The 23,010-nt window shown below is 41.3% G+C and overlaps 1 protein-coding gene across 2 annotated transcripts in view; it reads left to right on the top strand.

Moving 5' to 3' along the window:
• Window positions 1–23,010, top strand: part of LOC130412937 (ADP-ribosyl cyclase/cyclic ADP-ribose hydrolase 1-like) — a 45,500-nt gene that overhangs the window by 3,068 nt on the left and 19,422 nt on the right. For both annotated transcript variants that reach the window (XM_056737751.1, XM_056737752.1), the window contains exons 2-4: window positions 11,782–11,911; window positions 11,981–12,116; window positions 12,244–12,326. In XM_056737751.1, coding sequence (XP_056593729.1) covers window positions 11,782–11,911; window positions 11,981–12,116; window positions 12,244–12,326 — 349 coding nt within the window. The remainder of the gene's footprint in view (window positions 1–11,781; window positions 11,912–11,980; window positions 12,117–12,243; window positions 12,327–23,010) is intronic.

A 23,010-nucleotide genomic window follows, 5' to 3' on the forward strand; every position in this document is an offset into this window, starting at 1 on the left:
TGTGGCGGATCAGTTTTGCTATTTATTTGTATAGCTAGTCTTGCACTTAGCAAACAAAGCAAAACGTGGAGAGCATTACTATTAAGTGATTGGACAGATCAAGGCAAATTTTGAATTAACACAGTTCATTTGAGTGCAAACCAGTTACCATTGTAACTGCTTGAGCACTAGTTAAAGCCCAAAGTATGCAAAATAAATAACTAAAAGGAAATCATTTGCTAACAGCTTGATCCCCCAAGTTAAAAAATCCCATCTGCGCCCCTGAGTAACAGTGACAGATGCTTAAATTCTGTGTTGTACTCGTGAATCGTTTGTTTATTGCTTGCTCACTCTATCTGGTTCCACACCACTTGTGTTACTTCAGTTCTCTCATGCGCGAACCAGAGGGTGGGGCTAGAGAAGCAGTCGTTGATATTTTTAATAATAACTGATTGTTTCGCTAGATAAGAACCTATTCCTAGGCTGGGATTGTTTAGAGCCATTTGAAGCTGCATTTAAACTGCATTTAGGAAGTTCCAACTCGCGGGAATCATAGAAGTCCGCTATATGGAGAAAATTTCTGAAATGGTTTCCTCAAAAAGCATAAATTCATTACAACTGAAGAAAGAAAGACATGAACCTCTTGGATGACAAGGGGATAAAGGGGAATTATCTGTAAATTTTTGTTCTGGAAGTGAATCAATATCACAATGGTACACCGTTGGTCTCCCAGCATATGCGCTATTATCAGCACAAATGATCTGTCCCTAAACGTTAAATCCAATTTACCATCCCCTCTGATTTTTTTTACAACTCGAGTACTGGGTCAAATGACATGTCTAAAACAAATATTATGGTTTGTTTAAGATGTTATGTAATGTGTATACACGTTGTTCCGTTATCACATAAATATGTTTATATATAAATATTTATTTGCATTATTTATGTGATCCTTTGTTTTATTGGCCATGGCCCCTTTAAGAATCCTAGGTTTCAGCAATGAGTCATGTCATGTGACCGTTAATCTGGAAGTAATCGAGCATAGCACAGAGAGCAGTATGTTTATTGTATCTGAGCTAATCCTGTGACACCTGCATACATCTTATGCCATTTGTAGCATCGTAGATTTCTATCGCTTGTTTTTAGTGTTGATGTTTTGGAAGCGTTCACCTGGCTTTGCCCCGCTTCTCTGAAACACTCTTATTTTTTGACAAAGCTCATCGCTCTGAAAAGCGTCGTGTGCTATGATTGGCCAGTTGATTAGTGCGTAGTGATTGGTCGAATACTAGAGCGTGGAAATGTAACGCCTCTTACCATATTCGGAAGATCAGGTTCCAAAGCAATTGTACTTACATGTGATAAAATGTCATGGGTACATCCTTGTATCAATACAAGCCCGAATCTGATACGGAAAATGAAGATGATCAAGCCGATACATTAACTTTGCCAGCACGACTTGAACAGGATGTAAAGGATTGGTAAGGTTTTATAAAAAAAATATGTTAAATAGCTAAATACTATAGCTTACGGTTTTACCTTTTATATAAGACGTTATAACGGCTATTAACAATCAACCATATACATCATACAGAGTTTGTTTAAAATAGAGACAAGCTCGCATTACAGCAGGGAATAGTAACATAATAAATAACACAAATGCATTGGCCCTTCTTGATCAACCAGTGTTACGCCACGTCTCGTCACGACACAGCAAAGACAATAAATCCCACTATAAACATTACCTTTGTTGCTTCTAGTTGGAACATAATTAATGATTATGAGGACTTTTCACGTTGCGGGCATGTCTGCATTTGCACACGACAAACTCAACCGAATTAGTCTGTAGCAAAGTCTTTTACAATGACAATATACTTACAGGCTGTGAATCTGAAGCGCCTGTCATGCGAAGTTGTAATGGTTGGAATTGCCCCACTTTTTACCAAAACTTTCGTGCATGCCGGTCTTGATTTCTTCCAGGTTCGTGATGCAAACTTCGGTTCAATGCGCTGCACAAATTTGAATATTCGGATTGTACTTTTCTGGAACATTGTTGTAAATAAAGTGTAACCATTCATTTTTAGTTGTCTCCTCTTTTAGAAGGTCAAACAAAGAGGCTTTCTTTTCACAACGAAACAAACAGCGTCTCCACGACATGTCTGTGGCAGCGACGATACAATGAGATTTACAAATACGCCCACCTAACTTACGTTTCCATTTGGGTGGTCTTAGTCAAGTCATACCACAAAATGATGTACATTCGTGGGGATGTGGTTACACAAGGAGTTTCAGGCAGTTCTGGTTGAGCAATCGCTTTTAGATAGAATTCATCATTTGTTTTTAAGACTTGAATTTTTTCAATTTTTTTGTCTAATTGGCAATTTATAACACACCAAAGACACCGAAAAACACGTATTCATGCCATATGACCCCTTTAAATAACAGGATTCCGTTTCCGTATCTAGTAACATCGACTCAGTGCACTGCTTTAATGTCGAGCTCTGGTAAGCCTTGATAAACAGACTACTGTACATTCCTAGCCAGTCAGGTCCAAGACATTAGAGGAAAATGTCTCAGTAAGACATCTGTCAAGTCTGTAAAAATTGCATGGTTGCTAAGAAAAACATTTGTGTTACACTTTCAGAAATTAAATTAATATTTAATTTTATAGATGCACCGATTGCAATTTTCTTGGCGGATTCCTGTTTCCGACTTTATTAGAAGCATATCCTGCCGATTTCATCCACAACCTATAATTGACAGTATTTATAAAACCATATTTACTTTTCTTTAATGCAATTTTTTTCATTATAACAGATTTTTTTTTTTATTAAGATACATTTTTGAACATTACAATTTCCCTAAATGTAGTCCTCACACCTTCATTAAATTACAGGATCTTCTCTCACCTAAACAACTCTGCAATTTAAGAACTCTCTGACTGAAGTTGTAAAAGATTAAGCCTATGAATAAATAAGGTACTTTAACTCTATTCTTGTATGTTCCTGATCATTAAACTAACATTGCCTTATTTTCTGAAATGTAAAATAAATTGTCTTTATCTTGGGTCTGTAGTATTAAAAGAAGTGGGTTGGTTCATTTTAGCTTTAACTTCAATAAAAAGCTAAAAAACATAAACGAATTCTACTCTTAAGATTTAAATATGGTCCATTTACCTACAGATAATTCATTTATTTGTTTTTGTTTTCAAAACGGAAAAACAAATTAACCGTTCATTTTTTACATGTACACTGTATACGAGACAAATTTTTGGTTTGTTTTCCTCAATATTTCTTTAAGTCCATCAAATTAATATACAACAAAACCAAAACGAAACATTAAGTAACTGCAGCCTCTGGCGACGAGTGGTGGTAGCACAAGACCACTCTCTTGAATCATACATATCTGTTAAGTGGTGCGTACCACTAAAAACTTAAACAACAATATCTAAATATGTAGGTTTACACTCTGTGCAATGTAGCAGTATGTACTGTTACTGAAACAAAGAATGTGTGTGTGTTTGTGCGTGGAAAGCTGACAGCAAGAAGGTTTATCCATAGCCCCCATTTAAATTCATAGTGAGAGCAGCTTGTTTTGCACTTCTGATACAATTTTGAACCTTTTTTTGCACTAAAAATGGGATGGTTGTTAAATGTTAAGTTTTTGAAAATGTTCAATAAAAGACTAAATATTTCTACATGCATGATACAGGGCTCTAGACTAACTTTTTGCACTGGTTGCACTGGTGCGCCTAACTTTTTTTCTTAGGTGCACCAGCACAAAAGTTAGGTGCACCCACATTTTTGACCGCATCGCATTTAACGCATTTACCATTAACTGGTTTACCAGTTCACGTTTTGTTAAATGTCCATATAGGCAAAATGTATTTGTAAATGATTAACTAACAATCTGGTCAACACAAAGATCTTTATTTGAAGCACAAATCTACATGAAAGATAACTTATTGAAAAAGTGTTGTTGCTTAAAGTGTTTCACTGAGCTGAAATTTAAACTTAAAAAATATCAAGATAAATGGACCAGGGCTTGAAGGCTCCGTGTCAGAGCATTGATTATGATTTTCGAAAGGATCAGGCCTTAAATTACGTTATTCACGAAAAAGTTGTCAATTGATCTTTTCATCTTCCCTCATCATCCCCTGCTACATTAACTGACGGCATTATGACTAAAAATGCGTTAAACACGTTCATCTCGAACGAAAACAATTTCGTTCAGAATCAGCTACTTAGGTCGGTAAGTCCTTCTCATTCATTCCCGTAGCGTACAGTGCATTACTCTGTTGAAGCCCAGCGTCCATTGACTTCAATGGGGCTGCTTTAAACAGTTTTTTTCAGTGCTTAGAAACAATACGGTCATTGGATAATGCTGCGATTATGTCCCGCCCACGGACGCTCAGCGTCTCTGGGATGAATGGAGGAGTGGGCTGGCCCGGACTCCGAGCGTCTGCGTGATGATTGGAGGGTCTGTCTCTTTTTAATCCACTTTTATGTCCTAAAACGCTCGTTTTTTTGGGGTCGACATCTTATAAAAACGTATTTCTTGTTTTTTTTTAGCTTGTTTGCTATACACATTGTCACGTATCAGCTTTTAGACATTTTTTTTTTTTTTATAAATCATAAATGACAAGGAGGCGGCAGCTTCTCGCAATGCAAAGAGACGGTTGGTCTGGGCGTGGGCGTGGTCTTCAGATTATGACGCGTATCACTCTGTGTCTCCATTTCCAACTCAGTCCCATCGCAGATTTTGCATGTGTAGTTGAAAGACAAACTGCTGCAACCTTCATCGTATATTTCACACAATTTCACACCACATTCATTGTTTCAGTTTAACATAATTCCCACATTTCCTCCCGTTGAGTTAAATATATATATATATTAGATCGTTTGTTCATTAATTCATATAGTCTGAACTAGCCATCTAGCAAACTGCACACGATGGCAGACAGTGCTAATATTGTCGACCTGATTTTGGCAAAGCCATTAGAAAGTCTTCCTTACGAGGAGAAACTTAGAATTAAACAGCAGGGCAGATCAACACCTAAGATTGATTTAGTGCAAAAGATAGGGAAAAGTAACAGGTCTTTTCAGCTCTCCTGGTATGACAAAGTTAGCTGGCTGACTGGAAGTGCTGTGAAAAAGAAAATGTACTGCTGGCCATGTCTCTTGACATGGGTTACAGAGCATTTTCTTGAAAAGGAACGTAGGGCAGAATTTACATATAAATAAATTGACAATTTTTATGATTTAGGCCGAAAATGAGCTTCCCCTCTTTAAGAGATCAGCAGCCGCCACTGCACTCTAGAGCCATGTGATAGCTGTTAAATCAAAACATGTCCTTATAATTGCATATTACAGTACATTATAGGCTAGCAAAGTTTGATGAAAAGTTAAAACTACTAGGAGATTGTACAAATAAGCAAAGTGAGTGTCATAGATAAAGGTTTAATGTTATGTATAAGATTTAGAAGAATCATGAGAGACTGCTCCCACTCTGTTCACGGTTTGTTTTAACTGTTACTAATTACTGTTACTAATACAAATGTGACTCTGCCTTCTCTCTGCAGTTTAAGATCTCCCTTATGTGGTCTATTACCTTTTTTGTCATTTTACAGTGATTAGTCATCATGCTGATTTGGATTTCAGAATCAGAAGAGCTTTATTGCCAAGTATGCCTGCACACACAAGGAATTTTCTTTGTGTTGAATGTCTGTAGAAGCTTCCAACACCAATGACAATTCAAATATAATAAGATTTACAGTCTAAAAGATTCTAAAATATGCATGTATAAAATAAAAGACTATTGCACAGAAAATGGGGGAAAATAACTTATAATAGACATTGTACAGGGTAGTATACAGAGGAATTTACATATTTATAGAATGTATGTATGTATATAGTGCACACTATAGGAGTAGTGAAAGTGGAATATTGCTCTTAAGGAGCTGTTCTGTGTCTGGAAGTCCTGGTGTTTGGTGCTCTGAAGCGCCGGCCAGAGGGCATTTTTGTCGAATTATATTAAAAATATTTATTTATGTCTTGTGTTTTGTGTTAGAGGTGCTCTAAGAATTGCGTTGTTTGCTTTGCCTGCATTGACAATAGAAGCTTTTCATTCATTCATATTCAGGTATGCGAATGTAAAAGTTAACCGGTCATAGTGACCAATGATAAAGGAAGTAGTGAAAAAGTAGTTTTTATAATATACAGTCTGCTTGATCAACATGTAATGTCTCATATTACACACCACTCACTACATTTTATTATAAATAAAATAAAATAAAAACCTAAAGGTTTAAAATGGTATTAACAAGGAAACCATTACATTTTCTGTAGTGTTTTGGGCGGTGTTCTATTGCTATGTAATAGAATGTATTGTGAATGTTTTTAACAAGGAAACCATTACATTTTCTGTAGTGTTTTGGGCGGAGTTCTATTGCTATGTAATAGAATGTATTGTGAATGTTTTTTTACTTTTACTGTTTTGAAAACAATAATTAATAAATTAATTATTCTAAGGTTCACGGACCAAATGTATTATCACATTTCTTGTGTTAGTAAAGAACTGAATCAGAGAATCACATTATATATTTTTAACAGTTTTATATAACAGTTGAATGTAATTTACCTAATTTTTACCTTTAACATAAGACAAGCACTTGAATTTATGTCATGACTTGAACATTAGTTTAGCTTAGCATGTGTCAGAGTTTTTTAGCATCACTGTTATTCATACAGACCCCAAGTAGACGGAGCAACGAGAGATGAACTACAGTGCACAATTTTAATGTACCGTACATGATGATTGCATAGGCGTGCAGTTAGCCGATATGAGAGATGTGTGTCAGTCAGCAGAGACTCACGGTACGGTGGACTCACATACGAGTATAAACAAGTCGTGAAAGACTGGATGTGTGCACGCACGTTTACATGTTTGCTTGCGGCTTTGAGTGTACTGACGGCTGTGACGTTATTGCCTGCGTCGCGGGCAACTGAAAATCGGCAAGACGTGCGAAAACCGGCTGATTCCGGTCTCTGGCCGGTCAATCGGTGCACCTCTATTTAATTTACTATCTCAAGTTTAGGATTTTACATAAAAGTTGCCAGCACCTATGGCTGAGATGGGCTTTTATAGGAAGTACAGTTGGTTCCAAAAATTAACCAGCTTTGTTTGAAGTTGTTTCTGTTAAAGCAGAATTTTTCTTTTAAGATAATTGTAATAAGGTTCAATTAAAAGGAAGGAAGGAGACGCGAACCGGCAAACATATCAACATTTAATAAAATAACAAGAAAGTAAAAAGACAGCCGGCAGCCCCTCACGGACGACTGCCGGCGAATAACACAATACATGAACACAAACCACAACTAAAACCCAGGCCTGGTCCTCTCTCGTCAGCAGTCCCGACGCTTGTCCTCTTATGCTCCCAATCTCCTCCGTGAGATATGCGGGACCAGTGTGCGCACAGCTGATTCCAACTATCAATCAAGCCACCAGCCACGCCTCACGGCTCCCGTCACGTCTTCCTGACCACATACCGCCATCGCCCCTTACAGGCCGGGGGGTACTACCGAGACTGTACCTACCCCACGGGGAGCCAGTCTCGGCGTCCGCAGCCCCTGGGGGTATGTACCGACAAGAGAACAGAGACGGGAGCACCAGGAGCGACAGGGATGAGGGAGGGGGAAAAAAAAGTATAGTCCGGTTCAGTAAATTCGGAAAATTCAGAAAACCACGTAACAATTTCAAAAATAACAATTTATCAGTGAGGAATAGAAAGCATAATTCGAATCCAATTCATAGAATATGAAAACAAAACATCAAATCCTCAAAGATTAGTCTATGAGTTTAAGATGCATTCCTGACAGTAGAAAAAGGTGCGATTGGAAAAAACACAAGGCATACACTGAAGGCACACACAGCAACATGGGTTCATCTTAGTAAGAATTCCCCAGAACATTTTGCCAGCAGCCCTTAAAATACCCAGACCAAAATACCCTTCCTCCAAACAACAACAATTTACATTGTAAAGGACTCTGTCCTGGATCTGATTAGGCCACAAATGGGCATTTACATGAAGACACACCCTCAACAGCGAGCAGAATATCTTAAAGCCTCAAACCTATGTTATGATCTGCTCCCCTGCCGTGGAAATGAGACAATTGTACCAATTGAGACATTTTTAAAACGATACAAAATATGCATATGAAGATTCTTTGTTCATATAAGATATGGTGTTTGTCTAATCCAGTTCATGGGTGAGCTTTGAAGTGCTCTGAGTTCGGTTGGAGAGATAGAGGAGTGGGGGAGAAGAGAACAGATGTAAATGTGTGAGTTGGTAATCATCATCATTCAGTGTTGTATGCTGTCTGAGATGTAGATACAAACCCTATCATTGTATTTTGGATAAATAAACGACCTGACAACCATTTCAGTTCACCCCTCTCCTCCAAACTCCGCCTCCAAAAGCTGACTGTCACTGTTTTCTCAGAAGGTGCACTCGTGGCCGGGATTAAAAGACTTTGACAAGTTGTTTAGTACAGGGAACTGTATGCATGGCACGCGACCACTATATGATGTCGAAGGATGTCTTGAGCGGCGGGACTACTGTCAGACCGTCCGGTCCAGTCTGAAGTATCAAATCCCTTTATTGTCACTTAACCATATACACAATAAGTGCAAACATAGGTGAAAAATGTGGGTGCTGTTCCGACTAACATGGCAGTATGACAAGTATGACAGACTGCAAGTAACAAAAAATTACTTTACTGTAGATATTTCTTGTACACATTTACACAGTTAACATTTCTGTACAAGTGCTAGACTATATTATAACGAATGACACCAGATTTAATATACAGCTTCACAACTATACAGCAGCAAATGTACACACAATGTACAGTGATTGGTACGTATTGCTGTGACTGTGTAAGAGTTCTTATTGGTTGTGCATGCTAGTGGGGGATAAAGTGCTGTGCTTATGAGTAGATTGTGGTTGGTCAATAGTCTACAATTACCGACCGGTAAAGATGCTTTCATTCAGAAATTTACTCCGGCATGGCAAATTCCATGTTTCGTCTTTCTCTGACACTTAGTACATGCTCCACAGACTGCTGACACGTTTTCTGCGTCTCTCTCCCTCTCTCTCTCTCTCTCTCTCTCTCTTTGTGGTCGCTGCTTGATCATATGACACGTCAAAAATTGATTTTTAGAACATTTTTTTTGCTATTTTCGGCCGAACATTCGATGCATCCCTAATATGAATGGCGTCATCTATGTGCAGCAAAGTCAAGGATTACTGTAATCAAAATTTCAGCCCAAGAATACAACGACCTTTGACAAACTTGATCTCTTAAGCAATATTTAGAAGTGTGTGCCTATATTCCCTCCAGATTCCGGAGGTGAGTTTTACTGTTGCATGTAGATATACTGGCTCTCTGTCAAACACTGCTTGAGATTTACTTATCGACTTATCACACAAAATATAAACATGACCTCTGTGATTTTGGTGATGTACTCTATTGTCGTTTATATATGCATGTTTCTTCACTAACTTTAAAATAAATGTCATTAACATTTTAGCCGATCCCTTTGCCTCTGTAATCTCGGTGTCTGTTTTCTGTTGTGGAGGTGGGGCTCTTTTGTGTGTGCATACAGACATACATACACACAAATCTATTATTGACAAATGTCCAACCATACTACAGTCGTGACATATAAACATTTTGGCTGGTATTTTTTTTCACATTGTTCTAACCACTTGAGGTGATATGCTACCAATCTTAGTGAACTCTTGTCTGCAAATACTGCTGTTCTCCATTAATGCAGAATACAGTCAACGAATTCACTATTTAATTTTTAACAGGTCCTGTGTATTTCAATGTGCTATACCTGTCACGGTTAGACAAGGAGAGAACCCAAACGCAGGCAGACAGATGGTTGAGGGGTTAACACAGGTATTTAATGTAACACAGAACACTACAAAAGAGTTAAAACAAAACAAGACTGGATAATATTAAATACAGAAACAAGGACACTGACTCACTAGACTAGAAAATAAACACTGGATACACACACTAAACTAACACTTACTTGACAATGAAACAGGAACAAGGAACAAGGTCTAAGGATAAACATTCAGGAACAGCAAATCTAATCTATCACACAGCCAAGAGAGAACATACAGGTATATCCACAATGAACGAGCACAGGACAATGAACACGAGGATGTTTTAAAGGGAGACAGACAAAGGATAATTAACAAGTAACAGGTGCTGGGGATTAAGCACTCAGGGAAAGCTGACGAGGAACGAGAGGGGCGGGGCCATAGACGAGACATGAGAAGGCGCATGACAGCCAATATCAAATAGCAATACCTTGCCATGTCCTTCTCACACAAAACACGTGATATTATCATGGTTCTACCCCAAGGCTGGAAAACCCTGAACAGAAATGGGAGAACCATGACAATACCTTCTAGGGATGCTCCGATCAGGATTTTTGGAGGCGATACTGAGTACCGATTTCTTGTCATCTGATCGGGCCGATTACGATCCATTTTCGATGTTCAAGCTTAATATAACTGATATGTAAGCTCTCTCTGTTCACGGTTAACCTTTTTTAGTTAAATTCATACTATAGAAACAAATATACCAAAATAAATGGACCAGTCTGATGCAAACCAACAAGGTTTACTTAAACATTGGGTCTCATTCACTAAGCATGCGTACGCACAAATTTGTGCGTGAAACCTGCGTACGAACGCTTTCACAAACTTTCGTTTAAGTTTAAGAAGAACTTGCCTGTGTTGAAGTGTGATGCATGTAGTCAGTTGTTAAAATGTAAATGAAGTTCTACATAAGTTGGGGGAATCCTCTGCCCCCCTCATTCCTACCCACACAAACCCCTCCACCCCCCAAACCAAGACCTCGCTTTGACCCTGGCTGTCTTTTTACCTGGTGACAGGATGTGCTGTGGGTGATTTGGTTTTGACACTTATCTGAAAAATGATGAAAAGTGTTGGAGACTTTGGGGTTTTGTCTTCTTATCAACGGGTTCCAAACAAAGTTAATGTTTGTTTGTTTTAATGTCCTGGTAATTAATCTTTAGGTTTGTGGTTTTTATGACCTGTTGTTGTGTCCCCACTGTCGCTACTAAGTTTCTACCCCCACTCCAGTTGGTAAAATGTGGTTCCAGCCTGCCTGTCTCCAAAGACAGTGTGAATGCATATGTTTATGCATGTTATGTTTATGACATTTTCATTAAAGAATGAGTTGGTTCAATGTTCAAGACTTTTACCTGCCAAATGATGAAAGTGTTTGAGACTTTGGGGGTCTGCCTTCTTATCAATGTGCCATAAACTACCTTTTAATTAAAGGAAATGCCCCGACATGTTCTTTCTGGTCATGGTGTGTGGGTCCGAATGTGACTGTTGTTAGACAGTGAGAGGCTTAGTGTGCAAGGGTTAAGTAGATTAATTCAAAGATTCAATTAAAAAATATGCGTATTCATCCTGCTTGATTTACTTCTGCCTGTGGAAGATGTCAGGGGTTGTCTGCTAGGCATGTAGTGCAAGTATATTACTGGTCTGCATTCTTAACAACGGTCGTCAATTAGCTTTTGATTAATGCAAGTGACCAACATGTTCTCTGTGCCTGTTCAAAGAAGGCAATCCACATGTGTTAGCACCTCTAAACTGTTTCAACACATTTCAAATGACATAATAAAGACTACACAAGTATGTTCTCTAAATAGGGCAACGATTGTTTGATTAACAGGTGTGTTTGCTCTTTTCAGTGTACATTACTGTGAAGATATATGGAGTGCATTTGAACAAGCGTATGTAGGTAAGGACCCATGCAGTGTCCCTCCTGAAGCTTACAATCCTTTGATAAACTCATTTCAACAAAAAATACCTTGTCATAAAGTGAGTGACGCACATTTACACATACACCTGAACAAATATGGCGGCCACATTCATTATATTTATGTACAGAACCTATTCTGGAGCAGAACAAAGGACATGGCCCATGCATTTACAAAAAACAGGGATTGTTTGATTACTTTGGAAGATACGTTGGTGGGCTTTATGTTTGATGGACTTAAATGGTGCAGCAGTAAGGGAAGCAAAGGTACCACTTATAACTGTTATTTTAATGCACATTTTTTTGTAAATTGACAATGCAAAATTTTCTTTTTTTTATTTAGACAACATCTGATTAGCCATTCTTTCAGGTTATAAATTGACTGTTTTCCCAGAAACATTCACCACAGATTGCCCTGGTTGGACAGAATGTCCCAACAATCCAGTCCGTTCTTTTTGGAGTAGAGTATCCGATAACGTAAGTAGATGTTTACTTCCCTGTATATTAAACAAATGAATTAATACATTTTTCTCAAAACAAAGAAACTGCAATTGTCTTTTAAGAGAAATTATAAATTCCGTCAACCCCATCATCTTCAATAAATTGAGGAATAAAACAGGAAAACACTTAGCCTCATTTGTTTCATCAGCAAGCATTTTACTAGATTATTCCCTTCAGATTGGACAACACTAAAAATATTGATCCTGAACTTCTAGCCTATTTCCAGTGGCTGTAATCATGTGTCCTTAAAAACACATCTATGCTATGTCATGTAACTCCCCCTAAACATTTTAATTTTCTCTGTCTACATTATCATCATTTACATATATTGCCTACTAAACCAAATTATCCAACCCTTATCAAAACTATATCTGAATAATATTTGTTTCATTGTTTTTAGCAACACAGTTCCGGTTTAAAATTGTTTGCATTAACCTATTGATACTAATACTAATATACTTTTTCATCGGACACATGCACATGACCCTAAGTTAACTTCTGGTCTGTGTTTGTTAATCATTCTGGCTATTTGTTAATAGTATAACTATTTGCATTTATATTTGATTTAATTGATATTCATATTTTATAGGGCTGTGAAGCGATTACAATTTGTAGCCTAATCCATTACATGTTGTTATAATTAATTAATTTAACCAATCGCAATTTATTCACACACCACATTTGGGCCAAAAATGTTAATTTAATCACGTGCAAGGGAATATGGGGAGTGTAGTCTTTAATGTCAGAAGTCTAGTGAAATGGCAACGGGAATTGCAGGGAGAAGGTGCTGGTGCGGGGGGTGTGGCTGCGTGCGGTGGAGTTGTTACACGATTGTCAGAAATTAAGATATCAGCACCTGCCCGCCACCTGCTTCACATTAAAAAAAAAGAAATCTCAGATTTACGCGTTTACATCGCGCAAGCAGCCATTCAAAATGCGCGAGAACACGATCTTCCACCATGCCGCATTGTGCTGCGGTACGTGATTCAGCTAAGCGGCATTCTGCAGCTGTAAAGAAAATGAGACGCGCCTGCTTGCGTCAGGATAAAAGGGCCATTCATCACTTTACCTTATGTTACAAATACAGTTGAAAGAAAAATTATGTGAACCCTTTGGGCTTACTTGGATTTCTTCATAAATTTATGCGGAAAATCAAATGCGGTTAGACCGTTGTGGTGTAACCAATAACACTTGGTGCTCCTGCTCCCTGACCTTGCACAGCGTCTGTGCAAGGAGGCTCCTGGGGGGGAAGGTGTGCTTCCGCTCATCCCGCGGTCAGCTGTGGGCCAGGATATCCGTGCCGAGGGCAGGGAATACCAAGTGGGCAAATGGTGGTGTTACGGGAGGCGAACAGGTTTAGCTGGGCCTACCCGAACAGACTCCAAATGAGCTGGACTGCGTGGGGGTGGAGTCGCCACTCTCCACGAGGCATAAACTGGCGAGAAAGCACGTCGGCTGTCTAGTTCAGTTTTCCCGGGGTGTGTGTGGCCCGCAGGGAACGGGTCACCTGTTGACTCCACCGGAGGAGGCGTCGAGGAAGTTGTGTTAGAAGTTAGCTGCTGTGAGCGAACGCCACCCTGACGATCTGTGTACGCTACAGCTGTAGTGCTGTCCTCGGACCAGCACGTGCTTGTCTCGCATGAGAGGCTGTAGCCTGCTCAGTGCAAGTAGCACAGCCCACAACTCTTGTCAATTGATATGCCAGCGCAGCAAGGGGTTCGTCCAACGCCCCGCCTGATCCAACACCCTGTACCGCACCCCTGCAGGGAGACGTCAGTCGTCACCACGACCTGTCTCATAACCTGCCCAGAGGGACCTGAGTCCGTCGAAAAAGTCATGGAAGACTAGGGGTTATGGTGCGTCGGAAGCAGGGCGTTATCACCATCCGCATGCTGCCGGTGTGCCACGCTCTCCTCGGAACTCGACTCTGAAACCAGTGTTGGAGCGGTCTCATGTGCATCACATTCAGCCTGTCAGAGGAAGCTGAACAAAGCTTGAGCAAAATGAAACAATTGCTTGCAAACAGCCCTTCTTTGGGATTATTTGACCCCTACATGCACACCATTGTCTCCACAGATGCTTCCGATTATGGTCTGGGCGCCATGCTCTCCAAGGTTAGTCCAGATGGCATTGAACGTACTGTAGCCTTTGTTTCAGGAACACTGTCTGCTGCTGAGCGTAAATATCCCACTGTAGAAAAAGAAGCACTTGCATGCGTGTGGGCCGTTAAGAATTGCCGTACTTACCTCTGGGGCCGCCAGTTCACTCTGCGTACGGATCACCAGGCCCTGACAATTTACCACTAAAGTTGTTGGCCGTGCTGGACGTCGTGTAGCAAGATGGTCTGCACATCTATTGTCATTTAATTATGATGTGGAATACCGTCCAGGTTCCCAATACTCCTGCTTATTATTTGTCACGTGTGCCCCTAACTGCTTCTTCAACAGACAACACTGATGCTTTAGCCCATGAAGATGATGAGGATGATATGGAGGAATATGTTGCTTTTCTGTCTGCCTCCTGTAATTCTCTGTCTGCTGCTGATTTTGATGTTGGTCGTGCTGCTAGTCCTGCAAAGAGCCATCTTCGTGCACAGATTTCTGTTGGCCTCCTTCATCCAACGCACTGAATACTGACTCTGGAACTTTCTGTAAAGGACAACTTTGTCTTCTGAGGCTCACGACTGATTGCGCCAGTTGCTCATCGACCTATTTCGGTCGCTTTAGCACATGAAGGACACCAAGGGGAGATGAGAACGAAACAACGTCTCTGTGATGTCTATTGGTGGCCAGGGATGGAGACTTCGGTTCACGATTTCGTCTGTTCCTGCAATGTCTGTCAACTCAATGACAAAACTGTAAAGTCTCATCCTGTTCCACTTCAGCCGGTACCACTGCCAGATGGACCATGGCAGAAAGTCGCTGTGGATGTAGTCGGGCCCTTTGACACTGATTGCAGGTTTCTATCACATTGGTTGATTATTAAAGCAAATGGCCTGAGGTTTCCTTTACTCATACTGTCACTGCAGATTTTGTGTTTTCGTTTCTGTCATCTGTATTTAGTCGCCATGGCAATCCATTGAGCATAGTGACGGATAACGTTGTTCAGTTTACATCTGCTTCCTTTACTGCTTTTGTGGAAAAAACTGAACCTTCGTCACTGTCGTTCCTCTCTCTACTACACTGTGGCTAATGGTGCTGTGGAAAGGTTTAATTGGCCAAATGGCTATTCAACAACATCAGCCATGGAAACCTGTCGTAACTGACTTTTTGTAAGTGCACCATGCCACTCCGCATGCTGCAACTGGTACTGTGCCTTTTCAGCTCCATTGCGCTAGGAAAATTTGCACAAGACTTTCTGTTCTGCCATTCCCAGCTGTGCCCGCCGGACCTACTGATGCGATGGTTCGCCAAAAGTTACACGGCTGCAACGCAAAATGAAACAGTATACTGATACAAAGCGCAGTGCACGCACTCCTTACTTTCAGGAAGTTGATAAAGTGTGAGTCCGTAACCATCTGCATGTTCCTAAGGGTCACAGGAAATTCAAAGATACCCTCACAGTTAAAAAAAACTCGGGATGGTACATATTTTCTCAGTGATGGGAAAACTTGGAATGCTTCCAATGTCACTGCATCTTCACTGCATGTCTCGGTTCTTTCTGCTATTGAACTGTCTTGCAAGACACCACACGTTGTTTGTACATATTCATACTTTATTCTTATACATGTTGTCTATCTTTCTACTGTAGACATAAGATATAGCCACTAACCTGAACGTAGATTTGCGGTAACAATATATATAGCATGATCTGCTAAAGTTTATAAACTCAGAATAATGCAGAACAAATTCAAACATGACAATATATTAGTAAGGTAAATGTTTTTTGCCAATTACAATTCAATTCAGAGAATACAAAAACAAAACATTTTGCCAGCTTCCCTTAAATACTCAGACAAAAATACCCTTCCTCCACACAACAACAATTTACATTGTAAAGGACTCTGTCCTGGATCTGATCAGGCCACACGTGGGCATTTGCATGAAGACACAACCTCAACAGTGAGCAGAATATCTTTAAAGCCTCAAACCTATGTTATGATCTGCTCTACTGCCGTGGATATGAGACCATTGTACCAAGACATTTCAAATGATACCAAATATTCATATGAAGATTCTTTGTTCATATAAGATATGGTATTTGTCATTTGTTTTTTGGCCCTTGTGTTCTAGTGGGCGTGCAGATCCCAGGTGAGCATTAAGTATTTCAAATCCGATGGGACACACTTAGAAAGTGCAAACATATAACGTTAATTAATGACGTGTTTCTAATTGTGAGATAAATAATCAAAAATGCTTTAGAATTCAGAAGTTTTACATAATTAATATTGAATTTAGAAATGTATAGTCTGTTTAATATTTCAATTCAATTCAATTCAAGTTTATTTATATAGCGCTTTTCACAATGTGTATTGTTTCAAAGCAGCTTTACAGGGGCAAACAGGAACAACAGAAAAGTTAAAACACAGCACAGTGCATGGTATTTATACAACGAGTAAGTTCATTCTAATAAATAACATCTAATTTCTAAATAAATAAATGAATGAATGCAGTCTCCCGGTGAGCAGGCCAACACTGCCCTGCTGTGGCGAGGAACCCAAACTCCAATGATTGATTAATGGAGACAAAAACCTCGGGAGAATCCAGGCTCAACCGGGAGGGCCAGATCCCCTCTGACGTGTCATAGCTGCACTCAGACTGGTGACATGTGATTTTAGTTTAGCATTTAATACCAAATATTGTAACTTCAGCATTAATAAGACAAATAGTCCGTCTTTGCTCTTGGCTGGGGATGTAGTGGTCTGAGCTGGGATGGTCCGATGGTCATATTTCTCTTGGCAGCTGGTGGAATTGCCTTAGATGGAGCTGGGATGGTCAGTCAGTCTGCAGCTGTATCTGGTGTAATCTCAAATTGGGGATGGGCATCTGTCAGTCGTCTGGACATGGTGGAACTTCTTCCTACCTCGGGATGGGCATCTGTCGGTCGTCTGGACATGGTGGAACTTCTTCCTACCTCGGGATGGGCATCCCGAGGCAGAGGCGGAAAGAGAATAAAGAGAATAATTAGCGTAGCTGCTGTTCATTAACTATGCATTAAGTGAAAGCTTGGCTGAAAAGATGTGTCTTTAATCTAGATTTAAATTGGGAGAGTGTGTCTGACCCTCGAATAGTATCAGGAAGGCTATTCCAGAGTTTAGGTGCTACGTATGAGAAAGCTCGTCCACCTTTGGTGGATTTTGTTATTCTAGGTATTGTCAAAAGTCCTAAGTTTTGAGATCTCAGCGAGCGTGATGGGTTGTAACGTGATAAAAGCTCGGTTAAGTAAGTAGGTGCTAAACCGTTCAGGGCTTTGTAAGTAATTAAAATAATTTTAAAATCAATGCGATACTTAATGGGTAGCCAGTGAAGCGATGATAAAACTGGGGTTATGTGATCGTATTTTCTTGACCTAGTAAGAACTCTGGCAGCTGCATTCTGAACTAACTGTAGTTTGTTTATCGATGATACAGGACAACCACTAAGTAGAGCATTACAATAGTCAAGCCGTGAGGTCACAAATGCATGAATAAGCTTTTCTGCGTCTGCAACACATAAACTATTTCGTAATTTGGCAACATTTCTAAGGTGGAAGAAGGCTGTTTTTGTGATATTTGAGATGTGATTTTTAAATGACAGGTTGCCGTCTAATATAACGCCTAGGTCTTTAACTGTATTTGTTGGAGTAACAGTGCAGCTTTCAATTTGCAGGCTGTAATCGGAGATATTCGGTTTACTTAATTTTGGTGCTATAAGTAATATTTCTGTTTTGCTAGAGTTTAAAAGGAGGAAATTACTAGTCATCCAATGTTTTATGTCCTCGATGCACTCTGCCAGTTTGGATAGCTTAAAGGAATCATCTGGTCTTGATGAGATATATAGCTGAGTATCATCTGCATAACAGTGGAAGCTAATTCCATGTTTTCTAATAATGTTGCCGAGGGGCAGCATGTATATGGAGAAAAGCAAGGGTCCTAAAACCGATCCCTGTGGTAATCCATAATTGACTTGCGTAAGATTTGACGATTTCCCATTTAAATGGACGTATTGATATCGGTCTGTTAAGTAAGATCTGAACCATTGCAGTGCCTGTCCCTGAATACCGATATAATGGTGTAAACGATCTAGTAGTATTTTATGGTCTACAGTATCGAAAGCAGCACTAAGGTCAAGCAGGACTAAGAGTGAGATGTTTCCTTTATCTGAAGCAATAAGAAGGTCATTTGTAATTCTAACGAGCGCAGTTCGAGCGCAGTATTTGACCTGTGTTTCTCTCTCCTTTATCTTAAATGTGTGCTTTCACTGTGAGTTAGTGCGTGTCTGTATGTTGATGTGTGTAAACACTAGAGTTGAGCCGGATACTCGGCTGAAACGAGTATCCGGTACGCATAAAGCACTTTTGACGAGTACGAGTATCATATGAGTAATACGAGAGTCAATATCTGTGCTCGGATTGAATAAAAATCCTCATTGGGTAGCTGACTGTGTCTGCATTCTGTGATAGTCACAGCACCCCTCCCCTACACATATACAGATGTATTGTGTTGCTGACTGTGTTCGCAGCTCTCTCTCTCCGTCTCTCCCTCAGTCACTCAGGTTCGCGGGTCTTTTCCGTTAACGTTAAGGGTATCTTCAGCTTCAGGTTTGTTTTTTATTTCGGTTTGTAGTACTTACTTATTAACCAGTAGAGTTTGGTAAACGTGGGGTTTGTTCAGACGTGGTGCTTGGTAGAATGCGACTCGCGTTGCGTCTCTGCCTGTCTTTTTTAAACCGTCAGCTGGCTCTGACCAGTTTTTAATTAAAAGTTTAAAAAATAAAGTTATGTTGAGGTGAAAACTCTTGTTCATTACATTTTACTTCATAATTGCAACCGCATGTGTTGTATTCATTGTTGCAAAACTTATTCTGTATATAGTTCGTTTGTCATCGTGATCAAAACCATTGATCTGAAGCTCAATGCTGATGCTGTCATGTAAATATTTTTCTAATCAGCATTAAATATAACAATTTCTGATCAATCCATATCAATTGCATGCTTAAAATAACATACCGGTTAAAGCCCCGCCCATCTCAAGACAACCCGACCCAATTTCCGGGTTAAATCCCGCCCACTTCCTGGTTAGGCCCCGCCCAGTCCGAGTACAGATACGGATACAGATAATTCATATGGTTAACAGATACAGATAAAGCTGTACTCGCTCATCCCTAGTAAATATGTGTGCATATTGTGTGTGTGGAGCGTTTGTATGTGGGTATGTCTGTCTTCTGTGTTTTCTCCTTTTTCTGGGTTTTTACAGGTATATGACTTTAGTTGTTTTGCTTATAGTCAAAGATAAAAAGTACAAAATACATAACTTTGGAGTTTTCACCAATAAAATATGTAACACTACGTTTTACTACGAAATTATATGTAATATGTAATCATATAGTCAAGTCAGATTTATTTTTTATGGCGCTTTATTTGTATTGTATCAAAAACGAAAGAAAAAACCCGTTGAAGAAATAAAGATATAACCTTAAAAAGTAGTATTATAACATGCACTGGAAAGCTTTCAACAACATCTCGTGAGACCTTAGCAAAAAGTCTAATGATTTATATCCAGAACATGATGCATGATGGGATACGCTTAGCCTCAATACCGCTCCACAGGGGTATTCACGCTAGTGTGGGTTTAGCGTGTGTTAAGTGCACTGCCCTTCAGCCTTTTTAAGACATTGGACTGACTTGCGCTCTTCCTTCGCTTCGCATGCACACAAGTGGGGGTATGTGGACGCAGCCAAGGTCTTTATGCGGCACATTGCAGATTAATCGGCATATGACAATAAACCTACGCTAGAGTGATTGTAAAGCATACGGAGTGGTCTGGATTTGAATCGCTCTCGGGTTACTTAACACGATCAATCTGCGCAGCGCTCCATTAAGTCCCTAATTACGCTTGTTCAATTCAAGTTTATTTATATAGCGCTTTTTACAATGTGCATTGTTCCAAAGCAGCTTTACAGGAACAACCAGGTAAAATAGTAATGTCATGTTGTAACTTTACTCCTCTGTTGTCCAACATCGACTACAAAATAAGACCAAACCAGACCCACACAGCCCCGACTATTAAAATCCCCCCAACCACAACCAAAGAGCCCCCCACTCCCCACAAACACCCACCCAGCAACCTCCAATCAGATGTCTTCAAACTCCTGACATGTGATGTAAGTTTAGCATTAAATACCAAGTATTATAGCTTCAGCATTAATGTGACAAGTAGTCCGTCTTTGCTCTTGGTTGGGGATGGAATGGTCTGAGCTGGGATGGTCAGATGGTCGTATTTCTCTTGGGTGGTGGTGGAATTGCCTTAGATGGAGCTGGGATATTCAGTCAGTCCGCAGCTGTAGCTGGCGTAATCTCTAATTAGTCTACACACAACAGACAGTTTTCTTAGCCAAGGCAGGGTAATTTATTAGAAGTGGTGTGTGGAGTGCTCGCTGCAAGGTCCGGTTGTTGGTGGATGCCAGGCATGGGAGTGCTAGTTCTGGGAATGCTTCTTCCAGTTCTGCATGATCTCCGTGCCCAAGTGCTAATCCGTCCACTGTGCAGTCGTGCCTTCAATGTGGGTTCCTTTGAGAGCTGCCGATCGTCAATCGTCCGAGCCTGGAGAACAGAAGACATGTAAGTTAGCTGAGGCTTGCATGGGAGTATTAGCGCCCCCTGTCTTCTGTTCTGCTGGCTTTTATGCTCCTTTAATTGGTGCCTTGACGATCGGCAGCTGTGTCTTGTCTGTTTCCCTGGCGACGCTGATTGCGCGAGGGGTGACTCACCACACACCCCCCTAAGCGTCGACGTGGGGCGTCGGGACCTTCCGAGACCATATGACCTAGGTGGGTGTGGGGGGGAGGGGGCTATTCCTGACTGGGATGTCCAACCTGACCAGAATCTCGACAGACCGTCTGCATTGCCATGGGAGACTCCAGCCCTGTGTACCACGGTAAAGTCCTGGAGCACCAGAAACCAACGTGTTATGCGGGCGTTGGATTCCTTGGCCTTTGCCATCCACAGCAAGGGGGCATGATCTGTAAGCAGGTATTATCTGAGCTCCAGGACTGCCCACTTTATGGCTAAAAGCCTCCTTCTCCACGTTTGCGTACCGAGACTCGGCGGGGGTGAGCCTCTTGCTGATGTAAACGATGGGATGTTCCTCATCCTCCCGAGTCTGTGACAACACCGCACCTACTCCCTTGTCTGAGGCGTCGGTCTGGAGTGTAAAGGGGCAGCCATAGTCGGGGGCGTATAACACCGGGGATGATGTCAGTGCTGTCTTCAACGCTTGGAACGCCCTCTCAGCCTCCTGGGTCCAGATAACCTTCTCTGGCTGCCCCTTTCTGGTCAGGTAATTCAGGGGACTGGCTATAGAGGAGAAGTTAGGGATGAAACATCTGTAATATCCCACCAGCCCCATAAAAGCTCGTCCCTGGGTCTTGGTCCGTGGCTGGGTGGCATCCCTCACTGCCTCCACCTTCCTGCTCTGAGGTTGGATTAGTCCTCGTCCAACACAATATCCCAGGTACTGAGCTTGGTCGAGCCCTAGGTGGCATATACGTGGATTGGCTGTCAGTCCTGACTTCCGTAAGTCGGTTAGCACACTCCGCTAACGATCGAGGTGGTCTTCACAGCTCTCCGAGTGGATGACCAGGTCATCAATATAGGCCGCCGCATAGGCCTGATGGGGCCGTAAGAGGACATCCATCATCCTCTGGAAAGTAGCTAGGGCCCCATGCAGGCCAAAGGGGAGGATCCGGTACCTGCCAGTACCCCTTCGTTAGGTCTAACGTGCTGATGCCTTCCCCAGGCGGTCTAGGAGCTCATCCATTTGGGGCATGGGATATCCATCAAAGAGGGAGACTTGGTTGAGGCGCTGAAAATCTTTACAAAAGTGGAGGGTACCATCCGGTTTCGGGACCATCATGATGGGGCTCGACCAGGGGCTACGGGTCGGCTCTATCACCCCCAACTTCTTCATGCGGGTGATTTCCTCCTCTATAGCCTGTCGGTGAGCCTCTGGGACCCGGTAAGGACGCTGCGTAACAATGGTTCCTGGGGGGTCCAGATCTCGTGTTTAATGATTCGGATCTGCCCAGGCCGCTCGGAGAGGCGTCCTTAAACTGACTGACTAGGGCTCAGATATCCTGCTTCTGGCTTGTCGGCAGTTGGTCGCTCATCGGAATTACAGCTGGTTCCATGTCTGCGAAGGCGGCCATCTGGGCTGGTGAGGCTATCCACCTTTTCAGCAGATTGATGTGGTAAAAATTTTCTTCTTTACGTCGTCCCAGCTAATGGACCCGGTAGTTGACCGGCCCTACCCTTTCCACGATGGTATATGGGCCGTTCAAGGAGGCCTGAAACTTGGATGTCGTTGTCGGGATGAGTACCATCACTTGGTGACCGGTCAGGAACCCTCGAGGTTGGGCAGGCCGATCATACAAACGTTTTTGGGTGCGCTTCGGCTCTGAGAGATGCTCCCTAACCAGGGGCATCACCCGGTCGATGCGGTCCTTCATCTGCCGTACGTGCTCGA

Source organism: Triplophysa dalaica, chromosome 23 (assembly GCF_015846415.1).
Source record: "Triplophysa dalaica isolate WHDGS20190420 chromosome 23, ASM1584641v1, whole genome shotgun sequence".
In the NCBI taxonomy this organism is placed as follows: domain Eukaryota; kingdom Metazoa; phylum Chordata; class Actinopteri; order Cypriniformes; family Nemacheilidae; genus Triplophysa; species Triplophysa dalaica.